At 48.8% G+C, this 26,714-nt stretch overlaps 1 protein-coding gene across 1 annotated transcript in view; it reads left to right on the forward strand.

Annotated features, from left to right (window-relative positions):
* Positions 1-26,714, forward strand: part of HIP1 (huntingtin interacting protein 1) — a 152,942-nt gene that overhangs the window by 89,209 nt on the left and 37,019 nt on the right. The window contains 5 exon segments of the mRNA XM_043559835.1: positions 13,561-13,624; positions 16,227-16,369; positions 16,604-16,660; positions 24,247-24,327; positions 26,598-26,674. Of these exon segments, the coding sequence (XP_043415770.1) occupies positions 13,561-13,624; positions 16,227-16,369; positions 16,604-16,660; positions 24,247-24,327; positions 26,598-26,674 (422 nt within the window).

Genomic DNA, 26,714 nt, shown 5'->3' on the forward strand with positions numbered 1-26,714 from the left:
CTCTCAGCTAGTCGTCATCGCTGATCACAGATCACCACGACACATAATAATAACGAAAAAGTTTGCGGTATTGCAGGAATCACCAAAAGGTGACCAGAGACACGAAGTGAGCAAATGGTACTAGCAGAGTGGTGCCGATAGACTTCCTTGATGTAGGGTCTCCACAAACCATCCGTCTGTAAAAAAAAAAAAAATGCAGCATCTGTGAAGCAGTAAAGCAAAATGCAATAAATCGAGGCATGCCTGTATTTGTCTCTGGCAAAAGAGATGGGTTTTTTTTGCAGCCTCTCTGCCCTCATTCTGGGGAGATCCTATGCCTGTGTGTTCTCCTCATCCTCATGCATGACCCTGTCTGGAGAAGGAGAGCCAGCCTTGCAGCCACCATTCCAACGGGAACACGCTGGGAGGGCTTGGAGGGAGGGACGCTGGTGAGGGACAGGTACTGAGAGCCCCACCCCTGAACCCCGGGCTCTGGGAAGGAGGGCCGTTCATTTTGTCTTGGCTGCTTCCCACTCTGCCTCCCATCCTCTCCTCCCCATACAGACTTTCACCTCCATCACAGAGCTGCTGCAGTTCTTGCCCTGGTCACCAGTGATGTCATATGCAGTGGCGAATTCTCGGTCCTCACCCACCTGCCGCTGCAGCACTCTTTGACACACTGTCTTCACCAACAGGGGTGATCCCCCCACCCCTCGATTCTCCTCCTGCCTCACTTGGCTGTTACTTCTGTCTTCTTCCCCGGTTTTCTCATTCCTCCCAGAATTCCATCCCCAGCTCCTCTGGAACCTCGTAGGCTCAGAAGGCATAGGGACCCTGGAAGACCGTCTTGTGTAAACACTCCTCCGGCAGCCCGGGCCAAGCATCCGTGCCCACCTTCCAAAGTCTCCTTGTCCACCTCCCACTAAACTTGCTTTCTTTATCTTTAAGGCCAGGTCTATTGAAATATAATGTAGATGTCATAAAAGTCACCATTGTTGGCATAGAGTTTTGTGAGTTTTGACAGGAACATGCAGTTAGGTAAACTCCACGCAGTCGAGACTGAGGATAGGATCACCTCCCCCAGATCATGCCCCTTTGTAACCACCCCTTCCTCTCCCTCCAGTCCCTGGCAACCAGTGACCTGTTTTTTGGTTGTTTTTTTTTTTTTTTATTCCTATAATTCTAACTTTTCCAGAATGTCCTATAAATGGAATCATGCAGTTTGTGGCCTTTTGAGTCTGGCTTCTGTCACTTGACATTCATACTTTGAAGATTCACCCATGTTGTTGGCATGAATCAATAGTTTGTTCCCTTTTATTGCTTCCTGTGGTGGGGCTGTACTGCAGCTTGTGTATTCATCCCCAAGTTCAAGGACGTCGTAACTGTTTCCAGTTTGGAGGATGACGGACACAAAACACAGCTTCTCTTAATGCTCACTGCCGGGTTGTGTCAGATCCCCGAGGACCTCCACTTCCCAAGTGCTGGGAATTGAGATATTTAAAGACCTCTGTACCCTTTCTTGCCCATCCCTACTTTGAACCACCCCTTGCCCTGATATCTGTTCTTATCTGACCTTGGGTGGTTCCCCATACTCATTGGGTTCCTTTGCATGCACCCACATTATCCATGTTCCTCTTGGATGGGGCGCCCAAAGCTGCATGCCCTATTTGGTGCCCGGCAGGATGTCTGGCACATGGTGGGATGAATCAGTACTCCCAAATGCGGTTGAAAGCCATAAAACCAAGGACCAGCTCTTGTTCTCGGTCATCTAATTCTGTTGATATAGCCCAAAATGAACTTCGCTTCTTGAATTTCATGTTATTATAGTGGCCACGTCATACTGTTAAACTCAGCTAACCTACCGGGAACTCACTGGGCACTTACTGTCTGACCATGTGCAGTTGAATTCTGGGCCCAGGCGTATTCCTGTGTTCCACTGGTTATCACCTATAGTCATACCCTTCCACTGTCATCCAAACACGTGTGCACTTGCTCTAGACATTACTGAGCTCTGGCGCTATGCCTTCTGTATACCCCCAGGAGTAAACACGGTGGAGGGCACAAGTCCAGGGTGGCGGCACACCCTACCCCAAGGTGACAGTAGCCAGTTATCAACACCTGCAAGCAGAGACAGCTGCCCTCATGGATCTTCCCTCATAACCCAGGGACTGGCAAGCTTTTCCAGAAAAGGGCCAGGTAGTAAACTTTTGGCTTTGTGGCCAGATGCTGTTGCTTCCTCCTCCCTCTCCCTTCCTCCTCTTCCCTTAAAAATGTCAAAACCAACCTTCACTCACAGGCCACACACAAGCAGGCTGCAGATTCAGCTGGAGGTTAGTGGTTTGCAACACTGATATCCTGTAGTTTCTTGTCCTTGTGTATGAGATGTTGTAAGAAACTTTGTTAAATGCCTTGATCCTCGAAATTCAGACACACGGTGCGTCTGCTTGATTTTTCTGAAATGTTGCCTTAGAGTCTACAAGGCACATCACCTTGGCTTGCTCCAGTTCACTCAGCACCGGCGACCCTTCGACACCCTCCTAACTCACCTTGGGTTTTCCCTTTCAATGCTCTGTCTGCCTTTTTCAGTTCAAAGATCCTTCTGGACGGAAAAGACAGAGGCAAAATAGGAGTTTATCATCCACAGTGCACCACTGGCGGAGAGCAGTGTGCCCATTCCGTCTTGTTCTTTTTGCGTTTTGTATGATAAGATAGCCTTTTTGGGTTTCCTCCACATTTTCTGGAAGCTTCATCTCATTTTCGGCTTTCACTTTCTGATACCACTCATCCGTCTGTGCCACTCGTAGACGTTGGCATAAGCAGCTTGCGTAAGTAGCTTGCACACCCAAACTGGTTACTTTTTTTCATAAAGCATTGCTGAAATTGCACAGAGAAGAGGGAAGGAAAGAACAGGAAGAGGAAGGAGGATGGTCCTTATCTCCCTACAAACAGTTAACTCTTGGATGGCAAGGTCCACTCTCTTCCATCTTGTGTTGTCCAGGAGCGCCTCGCTCCGTGCCCCACACCCAGGCACCTGGTCCAGTTGCATAGAATGCCCATCCCAGTCTGCAGAAGGCCCACTCGGGCTTGCATAGCTCAGTCCTACAGCCTAGAGGCAGCCCTGCACTACATCTGATAGGTATTCAGTCAAAATCACAATTCCTTGGTGTTTTCTACTTAAAAAAAATCTTCCACAAAACACCAAATTCACCATCTTAGCCAATTTAAGGCACATAATTGAGTAGCGTGGTGCAGCCACTGCCACTAGGTTCAGAACGTTTTCGGCATCCCGAGAGGAAACCCCATCCCCATGAGCCACTGCCCATCCCCCCCACTCCTACCCGAACCTGGCAACCAGCAACCTGCCCCCTGTCCCTGTGGATTCACCCCTTCTGGGCGTTTCCTATGAATGGAATCCTATAGCCCATGACATCGTGTCTGGCTTCTTGACTTAGCATGATGTTTCTGAGGTTCATCCACACTCCTTTTTGTGTGTGGATGTGTGTTTTGATTGTGGCAAAACACATGTAACATAAAAATGTCCCATCTTAACCACTTTTAACGGTCCAGTTCAGTGGCATTGAGTGCATTCACACTTCTGCACCTGTCATCACCATCCATTTCCAGAACCTTTTCATCTTCCCAAACTGAGATCGGTCTCCACTGAACACTAACTCCCCATTCCCCCTTCCTCCCAGCCCCCGGCACCCACCATTCTGCCTCTGTCTCTTCTATTTTGACTACTCAAAGTAGCTCACGTACATGGAGTCCAACAGTATCCCTCCTTCTGTGTCTGGCTAACTTCACCGAGCATCATATACTCCAGGTTCATCCACACTGTAGTGTGTGGTAGGACTTCCATCTTTCTGAGGCTGAATAATATTCCATTGTGTGAACAGACCATGTCTTTACTTATCCATTGCTCTGTGGACGAACACTTGTGTTGCTCCCACCAGTGTTTTCCACTTCGGAGCACTGGTTTCCTGCTGCACGGTCTTGACCTCCCTCCTCCCAACTCAGGTTTGTACCCCTTGCCAATTGCAGGAGTCATTGACAGTTTTTAATCTTGTCAACTCGCTTCCTCCGTCTTCCCTTCCAGACGATGAGACTGCAGAACAGTGCCTTTCTTTCTGCTAAGCCCTCTGAAATCTGTGTGACCCAGATGGCTTGGTTACTCCCCACCTATCCTGAACCTGGAGGATATGGTTGGGGGCTTCATAGAATGGGAGGAAGAGGGAGATGTGATTCTAATTTCAATACCCCCCAGGTTGTGATACAGAGAAGACACACAAAATACTAAAAAGAAAAAAAAATACTGTCATAGTCTGTCTGGGCTGCCATGATAAAATGCCATAGACTGAGTGGCTTAAATAACAGGAATTTATTTTTCACAGTTCTAGAGATTAGGTGCCTGCTGATTCAGATCCCTGGAGAGGGCTCTCCCTGTGACTTGTAGACGGCTGCCTTCTTGTTCTGTCCTCACATGGTGGAGAGAAAGAAAATGAGAGAAAGCAAAGATGCTCTGGTGTCTCTCTCTCCTTTTTTTAATGTTTTATTTGTTTTTGAGAGAGAGAGGGGAAGTTGGGAAGGGGCAGAGAGAAAGGAGGACAGAGGATCGAAGCAGGCTCTATGCTGACAGCCTCGAGCCCGACGTGGGGCTCAAATTCACAAACTGAGATCATGACCTGAGCCAAAGTCAGACACTCAGTGGACTGAGCCACCCAGGCACCCCCATAAGGGCACCGATTTCATCATGAGGAGCCCATTCTCACGAGTTCATATAACCCTAATCACCTCCCAAAAGCCCTCATCTCCAGATACCGTCACATTGGAGGTTACGACTTCAACTTACAAATTTGGGGGGTACACAATTCTGTTCATAACAAATAACCTTTTATAAAAACATGGAAATGAGTGGAAGTATTTAGCTATGTAGAGCCTAGCTAAGTACTAGAGGATAATAAGAACAAGTAACTGGATATCATTAGTTAGAGCAGCTTCTATGTAACTATCAGCAAGAATTTTTTTTTTTTTTTTGAGAAAGAGCAGGTCGGGGAGTGAGGTAGGGGCAGAAGGTTGGCAGGGGAGAGAAAGAGATTGAGAATCTGAAGCAGGCTTCACGATCAGTATGGAGCCAGACATGGGGCTCAATCCCACCACCCCACCACCCCAGGATCATGACCTGAGCCAAAACCAAGAGTCCGACGCTCAACCGACTGAGCCACCCCGGTGCTCCACCCCCCCCCCCCCAAGCAAGATTTTTGACTTAAGAACTGTGAGGAACTTGGAGGAAGGAGAAGATGGGGCATCCTAGACAGGAGAGGGGAGTGCACACGGTAGGGAGCACTGACAAGGAGGTCTGCTTGGAGAGATCTGAGCAGACAAGGCCTTCATCCATCAGTTCGTCTGGGTACCAGGCATAGTATGTGTGCTCACGGGGGAAACGGCCAGATAACATGGTCCCTGCCCTCACGGAGATCACTGGCAGGTGGGGAAAGACACCAAGCAAATGAACAAACAAGGGAATTTCAGCTTGCGATAAGAGCCTCTACAGGAAATAACCAGGGTGGTTAATCTTGGTAAAGAGATACTGCAGGACAAGGGGTGGGGAGATGCCGTAGATTAGATGGGCCGCCTAGGAGGTGACATTTGAACAGCCTGGAGAGGGAGGAAAAGCCAGCCTTGCAGATGGAAGAGCTTCCAGGCATAAGGAGCGTCAGCGACAAAAAGACTTAGAAACGCCGAAGGAACAAAAAGACAGCAGTGTGGTTGGACCGGGTGGGCTGCATGAAAGCACGGACTTCGTTCCGTGTGCACACGGTGACCAGCTCTGAGCGGGGGCGTGACCTCACGCGCGTTCATACAGATCACTCTGGTTGTTGGGTGCAGAGCAGCTTGGGAAGGGCCGGTACGGTGGGGACCCTATCTCAGTGGCCCAGTGGGGACATCCTAGTGGTTTGGGCTGCGGAGGAGGCAGAGGAGTGGAGAGAAGCAGAGGGGCCAGGGGGTGGGAAGGGCCCAATGGTCGATGTCTGGATGGAAACTCAGAGGCAAAGGCTCATTAAGGAGGACTCGGAGGGACACGGGGAGAGAAATACACGGGTGGGCGTGCTGGCAGAAGTTGGGAGTGCAAAGCCACGGGCTTAGTTGAGATCATTAAGGAGGGAGGGCAAGTGGATAGAGATCTGGGGACGAGCCACCAAAGAAACCAGGGGACCAGGCGTCAGGGGTGGGAGGCGAGAGGCAGGCTGCTGACGGGGGCACAGTGTGGGGAGCCGAACTGGGTTGGAATCCTGGCCCCACCTGCTGTTGCCTGTGCTACTTTGGACAACTTGGCTCGGAAAATGTGGGCTCAGATTCCCTGCCTTCCAGGGCTGAAGGGGAGGATCAGAAGCAAATCTCCTGAGCGCAGTGCTCCGGGCCAGCTCTGCTGACAGCAATGATGACCGTGCTACTATTCTTTCTGATCCAGAGAAGATTTAAAAAGACTTGATGTGGGACACCATACATTCTTAGCGCGAAGGCACCCAGTGCGGAAGGCCACGTTTCATCTTCTGCACCTTGATCGTCCTTCCCCCGGGCTCTCATGACCTCACCTGGGTTCTGAACCCTGCCGCCCTGGCTCAGGCTCCGCATCCCGGCCATGAACTCAAGCTGTGCCCCCCCTCTCCCGTGACTGCTGCAGCGCCCTCCTGCGCTCCGTGCGTCCCCGGTGTCTTACCCTCTCCTCACCCATCACCAGCCTGGTCCTCCCCAGAGGACCCCTTTCTGCCCTGCGTCTCGGCATCGGCCACTTGGGAAGAAGGCTCTCCCAGCCCTGTGTTGGCTGAGCCCAGTTCGTGGAGGCCATCTCAGGGGTGCAGGCTGGTTGGGGGAAGGATGAGACCTGAGACCAACTTGCAGGTGTGGAAAGCGCCCTTCCTCTGGTCTGTTTCCCTCAGGCTCCAAACCACATGAGGGGAAGCACGCTGTAAGGTGTCACCAGCTCCCAGCCCGTCCCCAGGCCGCTGGTGGCCACCAGCTGTGCCTTTGCTCAGCCACCTGCACCCCACGTGCTCTTGGCATTTACTTTCTCTGCCTTCCTTCTGTCTCACTTTCTGCTTTCCCCTTCTGCTGCCCCGCCTGGTCTCACATTTCCGTCCGTGTGGCACCGGGCAGGGGCCCCTCCGGTCCCTCGCTTTGGGACCTGCCGCCCCGACCCTGCCACATCTTCTCTGCCCGGCCCCACCATGGAACCTTTGCGAGCCAGCCCAGCCTTGGTAGCCCAAGCATGGGGCCCCTGCCAGGAGCTGTGTGCATGGCCGGACAGTGCCCAGCTGGCCCCCAGCGGCTGAGCCCAGGCCCCGATTCCCGCAGTAACAAGGCCCCACGGTTTTCCATTGGGTGCAGCCTGGCCGAGGCTACCCTAAAGGAGCAGAGGAAGGGGCTGGAGAAGGAGAAGGAGGTGCTTGGGAGAATGTCCCCCTTCCCGCGGTGCCTGCTGATAATTGGCTCTCCGGAACCAGCTCGGGACCCAAGGGCCAGCTGGGCCAGGAAGCATTGCACAATGCTGCTCTTTCAGGGGGGACTCTGCGTGGTCGCAGGTCTTGTGTGACTCCAGGGAAAGCTGGAGTACAGCCTGTTCTCAGAGGACGTTCTCTAACCTAGACCGGAGGTGAGAAATCGAACCCCAACTTCTCACTCTCTGTCCTGGGAGGGTCCCCACAGGCATCACCTGGTTCCTGATGATTTCTTGCAGGGAGAGTCTGGGGAGGGGAGGGAAAGGGAAAAGATTTTCTCAAGGAACCATGAATCATTGCGTACCTGGTGCTTTTTAGAGGGGGAGCCTGGGAAGCAATCCACTCCTTAATCACTTGATGGTTTTAATAAGACTCTGCACCTGCCTTAGCAGCTGTGGGCCCTCGAGGGAACAAGGCAGGTCCTTGCCCTCGGGAGTTTAATCTCGGTGGGGAGGTGAGACAACATACCAAGTGTCAAACTCTAAGAAAAATTGGAATTCAAGAAGAAGGTTGGAAAGAAGAACTTAGTGGCCAGAGTGGCCTGGCTGGTCTAAAGGACAGTAAAGTTTGGTCTGCCCTGGGAAGACGGGCAGAATTTGGAATGTAGAAGGAAGCAGAGCATGTGTGGCATGAAATTTTACAGAACTACAGGAAAGTCGTCGTCGTAGCTGGGAACTTCTGTCCTGGAAACATCCTGGTGTCCGACGTTCCGAGGACCCCGGAGGACCCACAGCCTGCCATTATGAGCCCAGAATGCTGAGGCTCAGCTCTGCCAACGAGCCCAATAAATCTCTGGCTCAGAAACCGGGCGGCCTGCCTACTGCCGTGGGCCGGGCTCTCTGGGGCACTTGTATGTTAGGGAAGCATTGGTCGGGGAACTTGGGGCATGTGGGCCACAGTAATGGAAAACTCCAGTGAGCTGCAAGTGAAGGGGCCGGGGCAGCCTTCGCAGGGGCAGGCAGGGCTTGCAGAGGTCAGGGAGCTGTTCGTTTGGGCAGAAACTTCATTCCGCAGCCCAGCGCCAGGCTGGGCCCTTGGTCAGTGTCCTAGGCTCGTACTGGGGGCTGCGACTATATGTGCACATGGAAATTGTTCCACGCTTTCCTTTTTTTTTTTTTAAGTTTATTTATTTTTGAGAAAGAGGGAGAGAGAGAGTGCACACTTATGAGTGGGGGAAGGACAGAGAGAAGGCGACAGAGAATCTCAAGCAGGCTCCTCATTGTCAACGTACAGCCTGATGGGCTGCTCAGTCTCACCAGTCTGAGCTCGTGACCTGAGCTGAGATCAAGAGTCAGACACTTAACTGACTGAGCCACCCAGGTGCTGCTGAGTAGTGTTTTATGTGTGAGTTGATCCTGCATAGAGTTGGAACCGTCCCCTCCCTCATTCTGAACACTATACTCCTTTTCATACAGCCAGAGCTCAGATTTGCATTTTGACCAATCACATCATAGTGTCGCTTACAGTAAGTTAGCAGGCAAATAAAACACCTGATTTATTTCACAAGGGCTGATTTGAATCCTGCTTCCCCTGTGCCGGAGAGTGAGATCTAAATATAGGAAATCTCTTTGGTACCTACTGGGTTGCATATTGGGAAATGTTACTGTGGAAAGCATTTGGATTCTGATCCTGTGTTCCTGATGTGGAGGGCCATGTCTGCTATGGGGATGGTGACTCAGGGGCTGAGCTAGAGCCACATCGCAGAGTCTGGTTCTCAGCGGAATCTCAGAGTCTGGTTCTCACTCCACTCATTGGAGTGGCCTTGGGCAACCTACTTGGCCGTGGTTTCCTCATCTGTGAAATGGGGGCGGTTAATACTAATACTCACCTACTTGGAGGCTATAGAATTAGGAGATTTTAATAAGATAATTAACACAAAATGTTTATTATTAGCACGGGGCCTGGGAGCAAACACTCATTAGCTTGTAACTCATTAGCTAGTAACTTGATGATTATAACCACTGCTGTTTCTGGTTCACGTCCTCCTCCTTTTAAAAATGACTGTTTCTTACCCCAAAGGTGCCCTCCTCTGCAGCATCTTCGATGCTCCCCCTGCTGTGTCCCCTGTACCTGGGAGCTCCTATCGGCCAGTCCTGTTTTTAGAGCCCACCTTCCACTGGGCCTCTTGGCATTTTAATTTCTGTCATTTTGGCCGAGGCTTTACTCCCTCATTTCTCTGTTGTCACTAGCTTCCTCCTGCGTCTCCCTACCTCCAGGTTCCGTCCTCTTCTGCCTGTGGCCTTCACACCCCTGCCGCTTCCCCACCGGCACCCAGCACCGCCTCCCTCTCTGGCTCCCCGTCCCCACCCTGCCTCCGTGCTGCCCTCCAGCCACGCAGCCTGCGCGCTCTCTGGTTGCCTGTCCTCTGTGACCCTGACCTAGACAGCCCCTCCACAGTCCAGAGCTGTCACGATGGCTCAGGGCTGGGATCCAGCTGACCAAGATTGGCACTGAATAGCATGACCTCAGGCAAGCTGCTTGGCCCTCCTGTGAAACAGTCATAGGTGCCCCTGAGTTCGAATGAGGCATAACTGAGAGAAGTAGGTAAATTGCAGGGATAATTACAGCACCTGGGACAGGTCACCACCTTCTTCCTCTAAGCGGTGTCCTCCTGGAGCAGTGTCATGATTTCCAGGGGCTTCTGCCTCCTGTCAGTGTTTAGAGCACAGAACATGTGCGGTGTGCAGCCAACACACAAACACATACAGGATCTGTAGTTCCAGACTCATGGCATATTATTTTAAGGGAATTGTAAGGTGTTGGGTTTTCTTATTGTTGCAAGCAAGACTCATAGTGACCGTGAGCTTGGGCACTTGGTCAGTACGGTTTAAAGACGTATTTGTGGGGGCGCCTGGGTGGCTCAGTCGGTTAAGCGTCTGACTCTTGGTTTCGGCTCAGGTCACGATCTCACGGTTCGTGGGTTCAGGCTCCGCATCGGGCTCCGCACTGGCAGTGCAGAGCCTGCTTGGGATTCTCTCTCTCCTACTCTCTCTGCCCTTCCTCTGCTTGTGCTTTTATTCTCTCAAAATAAATAAAACTTTTAAAAAAATTAAAACACTTAGAAGAAAATGTAGGAGTCTACCAGTATAATCCAGGGGCAGGAAAAACCTTAAGTACACGCAGAAGCGGTCAAAGTTGAGGTGAGCATACTTAACTAGGTAAGGCAGTCGAGCCGCCTGGTTGGCTCAGTTGGTTGAGCATCTGACTTTGGCTCAGGTCATGAGTTCGTGAGTTCTAGTTCGTGAGTTCTAGCCCCGCGTCAGGCTCTGTGCTGACAGCTCAGAGCCTGGAGTCTGCTTTGGATTATGTACCTCCCTCTCTCTCTGTTCCCCTCCCGCTTGTGCACACTCTCTCTCTCTCTCTCTCTCAAAAATAAATAAACATTAAAAAATTAAAAAACAAACTAAGGCAGTCGACAACCATGAGCACATGTAAGGAAATACTCAGAACTTACTAGCAGTCAGTGAAATACAAAATACAGTCACAGTGAAGCGTCACCATACCCATAAGACCAGCAAAAATGGTGATGGTGGGGATGCTTTTGTACATTGTCAGCGGGAATGTGAACCATTAAGGTCTTTTCGGAATGCAACATGGCAAGCTTATCTGGATCCTGATTAGAAGAAATGCAAGAAAGTTTTCCTGTTTTCACACAACAGGGAAATCTGAACACCTAACTAACCATTTGATGATATTAAGGAATTATCCTTACATTTCTTTTTTAATTTTTATTTATTTTTGAGAGAGAGAGACGGGGGGAGGAACAGAGAGAGGGAGACAGGATCCGAAGTGGGCTCCACACTGACAGCAAAGAGCCCACTGTGGGCTCGAACTCACAACCCTGCAAGACCACGACCTGAGCCAAAGTCGGACACTCAACCGACTGAGCCACCCAAGCGCCCCCATCCTTAAAAGTTTAGGTGTGATAGGGGCGCCTGGGTGGCGCAGTCGGTTAAGCGTCCGACTTCAGCCAGGTCACGATCTCGCGGTCCGTGAGTTCGAGCCCCGCGTCAGGCTCTGGGCTGATGGCTCGGAGCCTGGAGCCTGTTTCTGATTTTGTGTCTCCCTCTCTCTCTGCCCCTCCCCCGTTCATGCTCTGTCTCTCTCTGTCCCAAAAATAAATAAACGTTGAAAAAAAAATTAAAAAAAAAAAAAAGTTTAGGTGTGATAATAGTATTATGGTTTAATTTTAAATTTTTTTTTAATTTTTTACATTTATTTATTCTTGAGACACAGAGAGAGACAGAGCACAAGCAGAGGAGGGGCAGAGGGAGAGAATGAGACACAGAGTCCGAAGCAGGCTCCAGACTCTGAGCTGTCAGCACAGAGCCCGCCGCGGGGCTCGAACTCACGAGCTGTGAGATCATGACCTGAGCCCAAGTCGGATGCTCAACCGACTGAGCCACCCAGGTGCCCCGGTTTAATTTTTAAATTGTTCTTTTTTTTTTTCTTTTTTCCGTAAGAAGTTCATCCTGAACTATTACTAGTGAAATGATATAATGCCTGGGATTTTACTTCAGATAATCCAGAGAGCAAGGGCGTCAGAGGCTGACAGGAGAAAGCAAGGGTCAGCATACTTAACAGGCACTGGCCGAATCCCCACCACTGCCTGGTTTTTGTGCATAAAGTTTTGTTTGGAACGCAGCCACACTCATTTGGTTATGTATTTGTTTAGTATCTCTGAGGCTTCTTTCGTGCTCCAACTTTTGCAAAATTGAGGACTTTCAGCAGAGAGCCATGTGGCCCACAAAGCCTAAAATACCCACTAACTGGCCCTTACAGAAAATGTTTGTGACCCCTGGTCCATAAGGAAGTGGATTTGGCTGCAAGTTCATAAAGGTTGACACTGGGAGCTGTGGGGGCCATGTTTGTCTATGTTGGGATCTTTCCATAATGGCAGATTTAAAAAAAAAAAATCACAACACTTTGACCCAGTGTATCCCACTCCTGGAAATCTACCCATTGGGAATGAAGGCATCAATATGTATAAGCATGCTTACTAAAATGGTTTACAGTGGTTAAAAAAGTTTTTTGATGGCCTGCCAGCACGGGAATGCTTGTATAAATCATGCCCACCCACACCATGAAATATTATACTGTCTCTTTAAAGAATGAGCTAGAATTTTACCATGCCGCTTGGAGAATTTTTCATAAGATGTTTTCAAGTGAGAAAAGGAGGATGTTGAAAAGTCTTGTGCTTGGTGATCGCGTTTCTATAGAACAGTGGCAGAATTAACCCCTTTGGTAGGGAGGGGTGTCTGTGTGTGTGTGTGTGTGTGTGTGTGTGTGTGTGTGTGTGTGTGATGCATAACATGTTAACGTGGCTTAGGGTCAAATGCCAACTATGGAAAAGCACAGCAAAACAGAAAAAGGAGAAAAACTGTACTTAAGCAGCCTCCATGGTAGGGTCCCATTTCGTCTTTCCGTAAGTTGTATCCATAGGTACACACGATTTGCTAAATTCCAAAGGGAGTTACGAGTTTTAACACAACTGGAAAGGAGTGGGTATTGTTAATGCCTTGTAAGTAAGGAAATAAAAGGGAATTTGGTTAGGGTTGGAAGATGCCCAGGAGTGGGAAAACAAGAAGTTCCAGTGACCCCGCCGCAGACCTGGGCTGGCTAGGGAGGCCTCCGTGGGAGGCTCTCCTGGTGAGAGAGGGGCGGCTGGGTGGCCTTTGGGCCGCAGCCGCTCCCTGAGCTCAGTGCCTCTTCCTCCTGCTCCCGGAGAAATAATGTTTCCCTGGGGGATGAAAAGCATCCCTTTGTGCAGGCTTTAATTGCCACGCTGTTGTATCGAGTGAATGAGTGGCAGGCGGGCACAGCAGCTGGGCACAGCCAATGCCAGGCAGCAAAGCCCGCTGCCTTAGGACAGCCTGGGCCAGCTGGCCTGGGAGCGTTGCCCACCTCTGCCCCCCACAGCCCCACCTCCTCCAACCCGGACCCTGGTCCCGGAGGGGTCCTCAGAGCACTGGGGAGGAGTCACTGGAGGGAGAGAAAGGGGTGGGGCGCCTGGGAGGGTCTGAGACACTCTAGAAGCTTATTCATCTCAGCCTCCTTTCCCCTCCCCCTCCCTCTTGTTTTTCAGACTGTCAGCATCAATAAGGCCATTAATACGCAGGAAGTGGCTGTAAAGGAAAAACACGCCAGAAATATCCTTTTGGATGTTGTTTGGAAGACTGACCCCAAGGAGGGTCAAGTTGTGGGGACTGAGGTCAGGGCGAGGCATCCTCACTCAGCTGCAGGAAGGGGAACCCCCACATTGGCCAGGCCTCCTGCAGGGTTTGAGAAGCTTGGTTGGCAGCAGCTGGCCTTCGAGACCACAGCTCATCATGAAGGGACCCAAGGGCCCCGCCCAGCCTAGGACTTGAACTCCTCAGAACTGCCAAGTCCCTTGACATTACTTTCCTTTGAGAGATTTTCTTGGACCACAGGAGTGATTTTTCACCTGTGTCCTCAAAGCACTTCAGGCCCTGCACTTGGCCCATAGGGCCACACTGACCACCCCCTTGGGAACATGATCGTCTCCCCTTCTCTGATCATGAAACCCAAGCAAAAGGTCTCGGCTGCAATGGTTGGCCTTACGAAAGCGCAGGGGCTCCACCAGGGAAATAAGATCCACCTGTGTGGGCCAGTTCACCCCAAAGGCAGCAGGGGTGAAGAAGACAAGGACCCCAAGGTGGCTTAGGGAGCTGGTGGCTTGGAGGTTCTCACCAATCGCACCTCCTGGCCCCCACGCCAAGTTTGGACCTGGGCCACTACCATCATGGGTCGTGTCTTCGGAGAGAAGCGCAGGCAGCATCCTGGCTGATGGGTCCCTTGGGATCTGCCCTTGAGGTATAGACACCAAGAGCTGGAGGGCTGATCCTCAAAGGCCAAAGGAGAGGCTGCTGGTGTGTGCAGCTCGGGGCGAGTGGAGGCTGGGGTGAACAGCTCCTTCTTGCCTGGGCTCATCGTGGTGGCAGGGACACAGCCAGTCAGCTCAAAACCGCTCATCTTGAAGCCGTCCCACCTCAGCCCCTTAAGGTGGCGGAAGAAGCCCGGGACTGCCGGTGCGATGCCCCACACCTGTCAAGCCCCTGGGGAGTGTTGCTAAAAGCACGTGCTGCTCCTACTGGCGGAAACGCAGCTTGTGTTTGGCGGGAAGATACTTTGGTTGGATTTAGGGTTTAGCTGCAGGATGGGGGCTCTAGAACTTTGCCCAGGTACCCCAGAAGCCTGGCTCAACAGTGAGCCTAGTGAGACCTTGTAGACCTTACCCTTTTATCCCCACAAAGGCACAGTCCCCCCTTGCTCTACTGAGTCGAGAAAAGCCTTCATTATAAGTCGCCCAACTGCTGGCCCCGCCCTGCCAAAAATACTGATCAGTCCGAATGAGACAGGAAATAAAGAGAGAGATAGTTTTCAGAGACTAGTGTGCTCCAGATGGGGGACTGACGGGGCCATATTACACCCTCTCGGGAAGGCTGCCTGGGGTGATGGAAGGGACACCAGGAGATTCTGCAATCCCTCCTCTACAGCAGTCTGGCTTGCTCTGGAGCCTCGAGTGGGTCCAGCGGGGGGGCCTCCAAGAGACTTCGCCCCCTTGTCTGTCACATGAAAGACCTGGGCCAAAGAAGATTTGAAACGTCTAATGTTCCAGCTGTAACATTCTGTGAGTCTCTCTGCTTCACCTTTAAGAGGTGGATAAACATTGAAAGGGTAATTCCATAGGGTAGGGTTTTAAAGCCTAAAGATATCACACAACCTTTATTCTTTATTGATTTTTTTTAAAAGACTGTCAGCCACCCTCAATAACAATTGAATAAGCATTTGGAAGTCTGATGTCAGAAATGCTGTTCAGACAACCGTTTATCCTTAGGTGCCTAACTGCGCCCGCCCCCACCGCGGCATCCGCTCCTAGAGGGCTGGCGACTGAGTCTTAACTTTTTTTTATAACCCTGAGTGCCTTTTATAGTGCCTGACACGCAATGGGTGCATTAAAATGCTTATGAAATCAAAGGACAGAAAGGTCTCCTTGCCTCTTTCAAAGTCAGGGTGGCTGGCTAGCTCTCTGCAGAGGGGTTGGGAGCTATCTACCGCTCCTCTTGGCTTCTGTCTAGCCCAAGGGGGCTGTACTTGAGGGGAGACTGTAGTCATTGCAGAAATCACTCTAAGACCAAAAGCTGACTTCAGCTTCTTAGACCCAGAAGTCTGTGTTCAAGCTCATCCCCTCTCGAAATGTAAATTTCAGTCTGGGGAAGGAACTTTATGATACCTTCCAGCTCAGAAGCAAAACAACATGTGTTCTGGATGAGTCATGTAGTTCCCTGACCCGAGGCAAGTTTTTCTGGCCTGCTTGGCACCTTGCTTCTTACCTAAGCTTTGATAAAGAAGCCTGTAGTTCTGGGGAAAGACCTGCACTTGGGGTTGATGGTGCCTAGGAATTGGGTGTGTGAGGCCTATTTAAACGAACAATTACGAAGGAAGTGTGGACATCCCCTACTGAGCCCAAAGGGGCTCACGAATTCCACATACAGAGAATTCAGAGTATTGGGAGATTAATGCATCCCTGGTTGAGGCCAGGCAGCTTTGCAGAAGTGGTGGGGTGTACGAGTCATTTTAGGTTTTGGGGGACAGGCTTCCAATGTGGTCAATGGTATTGTAACAGTGTCGTATGGTGATAGGTTGCTAGTGGCCTGTTGCAGCCTCCACCCCAGGGATTGGCTGCCCGAGGCAGGGCCCGTGCCTTTGTTTTCCATGACCCTCCCTCACCGTGCATCCTGGGCACCCACCATGAGAAAGGGGCACAGACCTTTTGGTCTGTTGTCAACCGGCTGCCCCTCTCTAGCAACGCTGTCCTCTGCTGGAAGTTCTGCCACGTGTTTCACAAACTCCTCCGAGATGGACACCCAAACGTGAGTTCCTGGGGCTGCAGGGGTGACCAGGGAGCCCGGGGCCCATGTGGGGAAAGTGGGATCGCCTGGGGCACAGGGGCCGCTGGCCACTCCCGCCCTGAGGGCCTTTTGGTTACTGGTGAGAGGAGGGCTTGTCTGTCTGGGCAGCCTCCCTGCCTGTCCCAGCCCCATCTTCTGCCATCCTCTGTCTCCTTGCCTTCTCGTCTCTCATCGGCGGATCCCTTCCCTCTCCAGGTCCTGAAGGACTCTCTGAGATACAAAAATGAACTGAGTGACATGAGCAGGATGTGGGTGAGTTTGGAGATGCAGCCGGGGGCCACCTGCACCTTCTTACCCCTCCCCAGAGGCCATAGAACAAGGACTATGGACCGGAATGAATTTATCTCTTTCAACTTGCTTAGAATTTCTCTCATGAGCATCACAGAGGCGTCAAAGATGGCCCCCGAATAGTACCATGATATCCATAGTCTTACTCGGGGGCCCTGCTAGCCATAGGGAAGTTCTAGGGCCTGAGAGCTTCTCCTGCCAATGGAAGCTTACATCAGAATGTGCTCCAGGCACTGGGATCCCTCAGCAGTGACCGCCACAGTTCCTGTGTCTTTCCTTCTGATGGCTCCATGCAGGTCACAATACATTGAGAACCAGCATTCCCAATTCTTAATGCCAGGGCTTTTTCTTTCCTGTCTAGGGATTCTCAGTGCCTTAGGATGAAGGAGGAGGTAGGTGATGTTATCAGCATCAATTGAAAAAGAAGGTTTTTATACACACACCAGAATCCCTCTAGATTCTGTTGTCCAAGGAGTATGTGTGTAGATGGGGTGTAATCTGCATTTTGAAGCCTCTCCCGGGTTGATTCTGATATGTTTCATTGCCCCCACTGGTTGAGAACTCCAGCCCTTTCCTTCAAATTCTTACCTGTATCTGTCTGCACTCACAGAATGTTATGTCATCCAGTCCACCCATTGCTGATAAGAATACAGGCCCAGAGAGGGAAGCAGCTCTTCTACATAACAGGCTAGGTAGTCTGAATAAAGCTGAGGGGGCACCTAGGTGACTCAGTTGACTCTTGATTTCAGATCAGGTCATGATCTCACAGTTTGTGAGTTCAAGCCCTTCATCAGGCTCTGCACTGACAATGTGGGGCCTGCTTGGGATTCTCCCTCTCCTTCTCTCTCTGCCCCTCTCCTACTTGTGCACGTGTGCGCGCTCTCTCACTCTCTCTCTCTCTCTCAAAATAAATAAATAAACTTAAAAAAAATAAAAGCTGAGAGTTGTCCCCAGATCTCCCAAGTGCATATTGGAGATCTTTCTATTATTATATCTCTAAACACAGGAAGCTTAGGTCTTTTTTTGTTAGAATTTGCCTGGTGTGTCTTTTTCCTTCCTTTTAAAACTTTTGACTTTTCTATATTCTAGGTCTTAGAAAAGTCCCTTATAAATAGCATTTAATTGGATTTATGTTGTTGCTTTTCTTCAAGATAGCAGTCTTTGTCTTTTAACTGTACATTTACTCCATTTACATTTATTGTAATGCATGATATTTTTAGATTTATATCTTCCATCTTAGTTTGTGCTATTTTCCACTTACGTTTCTCTTTCTCTTCATTTCTTCTTTGGATTGATTGGGTATTTTTTTTCTCATTCCATTTTTCCCTCATTACTAGTTAGGAGATTTTTTTTTAACTCTCCTTTTATTTTTTATTTTTTTGGTATGTTTTCCAATAATTACAAAATACACATTTAGCTTATCAAGAGCTAAAATTCCTGTCTTTATCTGTTTCCTAATTAACACAAAAACCTTAGAATATTTTCCCTCCATGCCCTCCCTATAAGCTTGTAGGTTTTTGTTGTTGTGTATTTTAATTTTGGTTTTGTTTTTCTTTTTAGACTCTATAAGATCTTTTGTTTTAATTGTTTTATTCAGTCCTCTTTGTTTCTTTAGATCTCAGTTAAATCTAACTTTAAATCTTTAAATATAACATCCAGGATTACTTTTTTTTCTGCCTGAATTATTTTCTTTAGAACTTCCTTTAGTGAGAATCTCATGGTGGCAGATAATTGGTTTCACTTGTTTGGGAATGTCTTTATTTCACCCTCCTACATGGAATCTACTTTGTCTGGGCTTAGGATTCTGGGGTGACAGTTTTCCTCTGCACATGGACAGTATTATTCAAGATACCCTTCCACTGACTTCTGACTTCCATCATTTTCAGGAAGTCGGCTGTCAGACTCATTGTCCCTTCTTTGAAGCAAATCTGCATTTCCTCTGGCCATTTTTAAGATATTACCATGTATAGGTGCAAATTTATTGTGGATTCCTTAGACTTCTTAAATCTCTAGGTTAGTATCTTTTATCAGTTATGAAAAATTCTCTTTGTCTCTTCAACTATTGTCTTTGTTCTGTCTTTTCCCCTGAGACTTTGGTTATATCCGTCTTTCTCATTCTATCCCCCCAGTATCTTTTTTTTTTTTTTTTGAGTAAGCTCTACTCCCTGTGTGGGGCTTAAACTCATGACCCCAAGATCAAGAGTCACATGCTCTATCAACAGAGCCAGCCAGGCACCCACCACTACCACCACCACCAATGTCTTTAGACTTGTGTTTCATTGTTTTCTACCTGCTTATCTCTTTACTGTATTCTGGATAACTTCAGTAGATCTAGCTTTCATTCTATTTGTCCCCTTTTCAGCTGGGTCTCATCTGTTAAACGTTTTCATTATATAATTATAATTTTAGTCTAGCTTTCATTTCTTAGAGTTCTTTTTTTCCCTCCAAGTCTGCTTGTCATTTTTTATAATTTCTTGTGCCCTGCATGTATTTTGAAGCAGACTCTTGACTTATTTAAACAAATTAAAGAGTGATTTCATGTATCACTTCTTATACTTCCATTATCTAGAGACCTTTGAGATATGTTTCTGCTGTCCATTGTTTTTGATGAATGCTGTTCATGCTATGGGGTTTCTTTTTGTGCTTAGTTATTTTTTACTGTGAGGTGCTCATTTTCCTAGGAATCTTATTTGTGGGAACTCTTTGAAGTCTATAATGAAGGCAGGTTCCTCCAGAGAGAATGGGCATTTGCCTCCATTAAGATCACTCTAAGTTAAATCCTCAACTTAAGGTTTTGTGAATTCCAGGAGGATTCCCTTGAGCTCTGACTCCTTTGGGTCCACTTCCAAGGAGTTGTTTTTCCCTCCTTCTGATCACAACAGTGGTTCAAGGGCCTCAGGGAGGACTTTTTTGGTGCAGGAGTGCTGGGATCTGTGTTATGTCCAGTTCACCTTTAGTTCTCCTACACCAGGAAGGCAGTCTTTGGCTCTTCCCCCAGATTCTTCAACTTCAGCAGGGCTAAGTTCACACCTGGCCCCTGAGGCTCAGAAAACCAAGTTCAGTTCACCTGGTGAGGCAAAACCCCTGTCCCTGCCAACTCCATCACCCCAGTATTCCATATTTTCTCCTAGTAGCTGTAAGGACTTGGTCCCTGGTCTGAAGATTCCTTACCCTCTCATTAGTTCATTAATGCCTTCAAAGAGAAGTTTTAAATATTTTACCCAATATTTTAGTAATTTTCGATGGGAAAGTCAGCCCAATGTAATCTGACTCATTATCCAAACTGGCATTCCTTTAGGCCTGTCCTCCTATGTAGTTTTCTCTTCCATTTGACTGAGAGTTTCTAGGTATTAGAAACTTTTTCACTCTTTTTTTTTTTTCCAATTAAGACCTTATTTTCTTTTAAAGCAAGTTTTATTAGGTTCACAGCAAAGTTGAGCAGAAAGTATGGCAATTTCCCATATACCCCCACCCCTAAATGTAGCCTCCTCTGTTATCAGCATCCCCTATCAGCGTGGTACATTTGTTACAAGTGATGAACCTTCACTGATACATCCTAATCGCCCAAAGTCCATAGTCTACATTATTGTTCACTTGTGGGGTTGTGGTGTTGTCTATTCTGTGGCTTCGGACAGATGTATCATGACACACATCCATCACTGTGGTATCGTACAGATGAGTTTCACTGACTTAAAAATCCTCTGTGCTCCACCCGTGCATCCCTGCCCACCTCCTGCAGCCCCTGGCAACCACTGGTCTTTTTACTGACTCCACAGTTTTGCCTTTTCCAGAGTGTCCTGTAGTTGGAATCCTTTGGTATGTAGCCTTTTCAGACTGGCTTCTTTCTCTTAGTAGCATGCAGTTAAGGTTCCTCCATGTCTTTTCATAGCTTGATAGCTCATTTCATTTTTAGTGCTCAGTAATACCCCATTGTCTGAGGGGACCACGGTTTATCCATTCACCAACTAAGGGGCGTCCTGGTTGCTTCCAAGTTTTGGCAGTTATAAGTAAAGCTGCTCTAAACATCCACGTGCAGATTTTGTCTGGACTAAGTCTTCATCTCCTTTGGGCAAAAACCAAGGAGCGCCATTGCTGTATTTTGTGGTAAGAGTATGTTTACTTTTATGAGAAACTGCCACACCATCTTCAAAAGTGGCTGTACCCTTCTGAATTCCCACCAGCCATGAATGAGAGCTCCCATTGTTCCCTATCTCCTCACTGGAACTTGGTGTTATCAGTGTTCTGGATTTCGGCCATTCTTGTAAGTGTGTACTCATATTTCAGTGTTGTTTTAATTTGCATTTCCTGGTGACACACAGCAGGGAACGTCTCTTCACATGTTTATTTGCGGTCTTCTTTGTGATGAGGTGTTGGTTAAGGTCTTTGGTGATTTTTTTAAGCAGGTTGTTTGTCTTTTTATTGTTGACTTTTTCTTTTAATTTTTTTAATGTTTATTTATTTTTGAGAGAGAGAGAGAGAGACAGAACACAAGCTGGGGAGGGGTAGAGAGAGCAGGAGACACAGAATCCAAAGCAGGCTCCAGGCTCTGAGCTGTCAACTAGAGAGCCCGAAGTGGGGCTCAAACTCACAAACTGTGAGATCATGACATGAGCTGAAGTTGGATGCTTAACACACTGAGCCACCCAGGTGCCCCAATTTTTATTGTTGAGTTTTAAGAGAATGTTATATAATCTGGATAACAGTCCTTTATCCAGACTCTGTGGGTTCTCGTTCTGTTAACAATGATTTTTGCAGACTTTTTTTAATTTTAATGAAGTCTAGCTTGTCAGATATTTCTTTCATGGGTCATGATGCTGGTGTTCTAGCTAAAAAGTCATTGCTGGGGCACCTGGGTGACTCAGTTTGTTAAGTGTCTGACTCTTGGTTTTGGCTCAGATCATGATCGAACGGTGTGTGACTTTGAGCCCCTCATCGGGCTCTGCACTGATGGTGTAGAACCTGCTTGGGATTCTCTCTTTCCCTCTCTCTCTGCCGCCCCGCCCCTGCCCCGGTCTGTCTCTCTCTCTCTCTCTCTCTCTCTCTCTCTCTCTCTCCCTCTCTCTCAAAATGAATAAACTTAAAAAAATAAAATAAAAAGTCTTTGCCATACCCAAGGTCATCTGTGTTACCTCCTAGGGTTTTTTATAGTTTTACATTTTACATTGACATCTATGATGCATTCATCTTTTGGTTTTTGATCCTGGTGCGTTTTCATATGAAATACAGTTGCCTTTGATGATGAGCATAGTTTCACTTTGTCTTTCTGCTACTTTCTAATTTTTCCATGATGAACAAGTATAATGTGCAACTCATAAAATATGGTTCTTCATAGAAATGAATACATTAGGAAATACTGTCATCTCTGGAATTGATATCTTTAACTTCCTCTGATGACCCAACTCCCTTTGGTGCCCTTTGAGGCATGTTTCAGTGGGGTTCCTCTACCTTAGAGGATATAGATGCACCCAGAAGAAAATGTAGAAGTCAGACCTCATGTGAGAACTACAACTATTCAGCTCAAGGGTCCTTTGTGCCAGGGCGCCTGGGTGGCTTAGTCGGTTAAGCTTCCAATTTTGGCTCAGGTCATCATCTCACAGTTCGTAAGTTAGGGCCCCACATTGGCTTCTCTGCCATCAGCACAGAGCCCGCTTTGCATCCTCTGTCTCCCTCTTTCTCTCCCCCTCCCCTTTTCTCTCTCTTTCTCCCTCTCTCTCTCTCAAAATAAAATAAAACGTTAAAAAAAGAGAGTTCTTTGTGCCACCATGTCCTTCCTCCTTTGGGCATAACTGGCAGTTCCAAGCATCACCCTGCTAATTCCAGCTTCTTCCCAGACACCCAGGACACGACCGCATGGGCAGCCTCCATGGGAATGCTTATTTGTCCCCAGCCGGGATCCATCCCATTCCAATCCCCCCTCCATGCGGAATGTTCTAGCCTCTCTTAGTCTGCTGGAGTCCATCTGGAGGAGGTGTTTCCTCTCCTGCAGTTAGAGAGAGAGAGACAGAAGGAAGGAAATGGCTTGTAGCCAGACTGTGATTACTAAGGGTGGGAGATTTTAAATTCTTAAATCTGAAGCCTTGTCTAGAATTCATGCAAAGGAAGTTCTCCTGTGTGTACACAAGATTATACCGTAAAAATGTTCGTTGAAATAGAGCTAATAACAGAAAAACTTGCCTACAACTAAAACATACAACACTAGGGAGTTCGTTCGATAAATTACATTACACACGGATAATAATATCACTGAAAATAATGATACAGGAGAAAATGTGAAAAGATAGAGAAAAGGAAGTATATTAAGTTAAAAAATGGGTTCCATTTTTAAATTTTTTTTTATTTAATTTTAGAGAAAGGGAGGGGGGCTGACAGAGAGAGAGAGAGAGAGAGAGAGAGAGAGAGAGAGAGAATCCCAAGCAGGCTCCTTGCTCAGTGTGGAGTCTGACACAGGACTAGGAGCCTGATGCAGGGCTTGGTCCCATGACCCTGGGATCATGACTTGAGCCGAAATCAAGAGTCTGGATGCTCAACCAACTGGGCCGCCAGGTGCCTCCCATTTTTAATTTTAAAATAAAGGTAGGACTCAGAGGATTTTTAGGGCAGTGAAACTATTGTGTATGATACTGTAATTGGCAGGTACAGGACATTATGCATTTGTCAAAACATAGAATGTATCACACCAAGAGTGAATCCTAATGCAAATTTCACTTTGGATGATAATGATGAGTCAGTATAGGTTCATCAGTTGGAACAAATGTCCTCTCTTGTGCGGATGTTAACAGTGGGGGAGGCTATGTATGTGTGGGAACAGGGGGTATATAGGAGAGCCCTGTACTTTCGGCCTAATTTTGCTGGGAACCTAAAACAGCTCTAAAAAAAACATAATGTCTATTTAGGGGCACCTGGCTGGGTCAGACAGTACAGCATATGACTCTTGATCTCGGGGTCATGAGTTCAAGCCATGTGTTGAGTGCAGAAATTACTTAAATACATAAAACTTTTAAAAAAATGTCTAGGGGCTCCTGGGTGGCTCAGTCAGTTATGCGTCTGACTTTGGCTCAGGTCATGACCTCCCAGTTTGTGGGTTCAAGCCCTGCGTCAGGCTCGGTGCTGACAGCTGGGAGCCTGGAGCCTGCTTTGGATTCTATGTCTCCCTCCCTATCTCTCTCTCTCTCTGCCTCTCTCTCTCTCTCTCTCTCTCTCTCTCTCTCTCTCTCTGCCTCTCCCCCCCTCAAAAGTAAACATTAAAAAAAATTAAAAATAAAGAATATCCATTTTAAAATAGGTCTAGTTAAATTGAAAAAATCAGATCAAATAACACTTTGTGCCCCAGAATGTTAGCCATGATTGTATCTTCTGTCTAGATGAAGGCTGATGTGTGTGTATCTGTACTTGTCTGTGTTTTCCAAATTTTCCACAATGGCCATTTGTTGTTTTCCAGAATTGAGAAAAAAAAAAAATCTATGTATTGTTTATAGAAGAAGTCCCGGCCATCAGTCTCTCACCCAGGTGTTGTTAGTGGTGACCCTTGCTTTCTTTTCTTTTCTGGGAAGGGCCACCTGAGTGAGGGCTATGGACGGCTGTGCAGCACCTACCTCAGACTGCTAAGAACAAAGATGGAATATCACACCAAAGTGAGTCTGCGGACAATTCTGCCACCACCCCCGGCTCCCCCAGCTCCTCCCCTGCGGTCCCCTGGCACCTCCCTGAGCCTGTCAGGTCTTTACGGGAATAAGGCAGCCCAGGGCCCCTCAGGGAGTGTTTGTACCATATCCAGTGAGAGAGGACACTCTCTCTCAGGACAGCTGCAGTCAGGCCCCCGGGATGGGACACGGAACTGGGCATTTGGCCCACGTCTCCTGCCCCTTCTGGAGAGGAACCCGGTGCCCTGGGTTGCCTTAGGAAGGTGTTTAGAAAGCACCGCCTCGACTGTTTCTAAAAATGATCCCTCCATTTTATATAGTGAGTTTCCACACAGAACCTTCTTTCTGTCCACATATGGCGTTAGACAGTATTTCTTATGCACCCGATGCAGGTAAAACCGTTGTGCTCGGTACCAAGTGGCACATAAGGATACATAGGGAGGGTCGGCCGGTCAGGAGTGCACCGATCAGTCAGAGGGAGGAGGCTTCTTACCTGCAGCACCCTGTAACAGTGCAAAGCGGTCACATGAGCCTATGGAAGGAGCCACAGATCCACATTAGTGTGAGGAACAGTCAGGTGCAGGGTGGCAGGGGCGGGGGGTGGCTGGGCAGCTAGGTGAGACCATCCCACTCAGAGTGGAAGATGGTCAGAGCCTGATCGGGACGGTGGTCCCTGGGACAGGCAAGAGCGGCGGGGACTCTCTGAAGACTGGCAGGAGGGGTGGGGGGCAACAGCTAGGGAGATGTGGGGCCTGTGGGAAGGACCTGGGCAATAGGAAGATGCACAGGAGCCCAGGGAGACAGAGTGAGGCCACAAGTGCTCTGGACTGAGGGTTTCAGGAGGACAGAGGACAGGAGCGCGTGTCTCCTTGTGTCCTATGTGCTGTCCAGCGTCTAGCCCAGAACAGGCGCTCAATCAGGACTGCTTGGATGAGTGACAGAATCGACCAGAACCTATATCGGATCAAATAGCACACAAGAAGGGCTGATCCTGAGTCAGGAAAGAGCTGGCCCCTCCTCTTTTGAAGCTGGAGAAACAGAAGGTCAGCTGGTACATTCAAAACAGGGAAGGGAGTGAGAAGAAGGATGCACAGGGAGTTCCAGTGATGTCAGGAGGAAGGCACGTGAGGAGGGTGATGGCATGGGCACCGGGTTTGAGAGCGGGACAGTTTGAGGTCAGGACAGTCATTGATGGATTAGGGAGCCCGTCAGGGCCAGGAGCAAGGACTGTGAAGGGGCTCCAAGGCTGGAGAACATGATTAAAGGGTGACTCCAGCTCTGAGTCCCTCTCCAGGGACATTGGCAGCTGGCCCTCAGCACAAAGATCCAGGTTCACCAGGTTTTGACGGCAGTGTGGTGGAAGGACAGGCAGCAAGAAAGGCAGGGGACAAAGGGACCAGGGGACCAGGTCTCTGTAATGTCCAGCCCGAGCGAGGAAGTAAACATGGCCAGAAGGGGGCGCTCAAGGAACCAGCCAGCTCTGAGATGGAGGCACAGGAGTGGTGAGCGTGGGGGCAGGAGGGGACAGCCAGGGCAGAGGGCCAGTGGATAGCCAGGAGGTGCCTGAGTGGAGGATCTCTGTCTCCCTGTGGAATTGAGACCCCCTTGATGGAGCAACCACCCATCTGTCTGTGCCCGTCTACACCTTTCCCTTTGCCACACTGGGGAAGAGATAATGATACGGATATTTGACAAGATTGCTGATACGTAATAATTTTTCCTGACTTTGGGGGTACATGATGTAATGTTTTCCTACCTTCAAGTTTATTTTACTCATTATGTTTCCCTAAAGCTAATATCCCCTCCCCCCCAAACTCCCAAGGGCAGCTTCAGAAAGTGGCGGAAGGACAGAGGGAAGCATGGGTAGGATTCAGAATGTACTGGCGGTGCGTGGATGCAGCACTGTCTGTGCTTCGTGGATGGTTGAGGTCCGACCGCTGTCCCGCTGGCTCTCACTGCAGCACCAGAGAGCGTCTTTAGAAGAGGGTCCCAGGACCCAAATTGTTAGGACAGAGCCCTGTCCTGGCTCCCAGAGAGGGGTGGAGCCTTTACCTGTGATGATGGGCAGTGGATGTCCTTTGATGTGAGCTGGTCAAGGGATCTGTGTATACGTGAGGCCCTGACAACCCCCAGGAAGGGTGTCGGTGTTACACGAACAGAATCAAGCCTGCTGCTCCCTGAACTCAGTGTAGACAGTTTGCCTGGTGTCGGCTTAGTTGAGGTGCTCTGTCCTGACTTCATTCCTCTGCCTGCCTTGCCAGAATCCCAGGTTCCCTGGCAACCTTCAGATGAGCGACCGGCAGCTGGACGAGGCTGGAGAGAGCGACGTTAACAACTTGTGAGTGGACGTCCTCGTGCAGTGGACCCAATGGGCAAGG

This window comes from Prionailurus bengalensis, chromosome E3 (genome assembly GCF_016509475.1).
Source record: "Prionailurus bengalensis isolate Pbe53 chromosome E3, Fcat_Pben_1.1_paternal_pri, whole genome shotgun sequence".
Classification (NCBI taxonomy): Eukaryota; Metazoa; Chordata; class Mammalia; order Carnivora; family Felidae; genus Prionailurus; species Prionailurus bengalensis.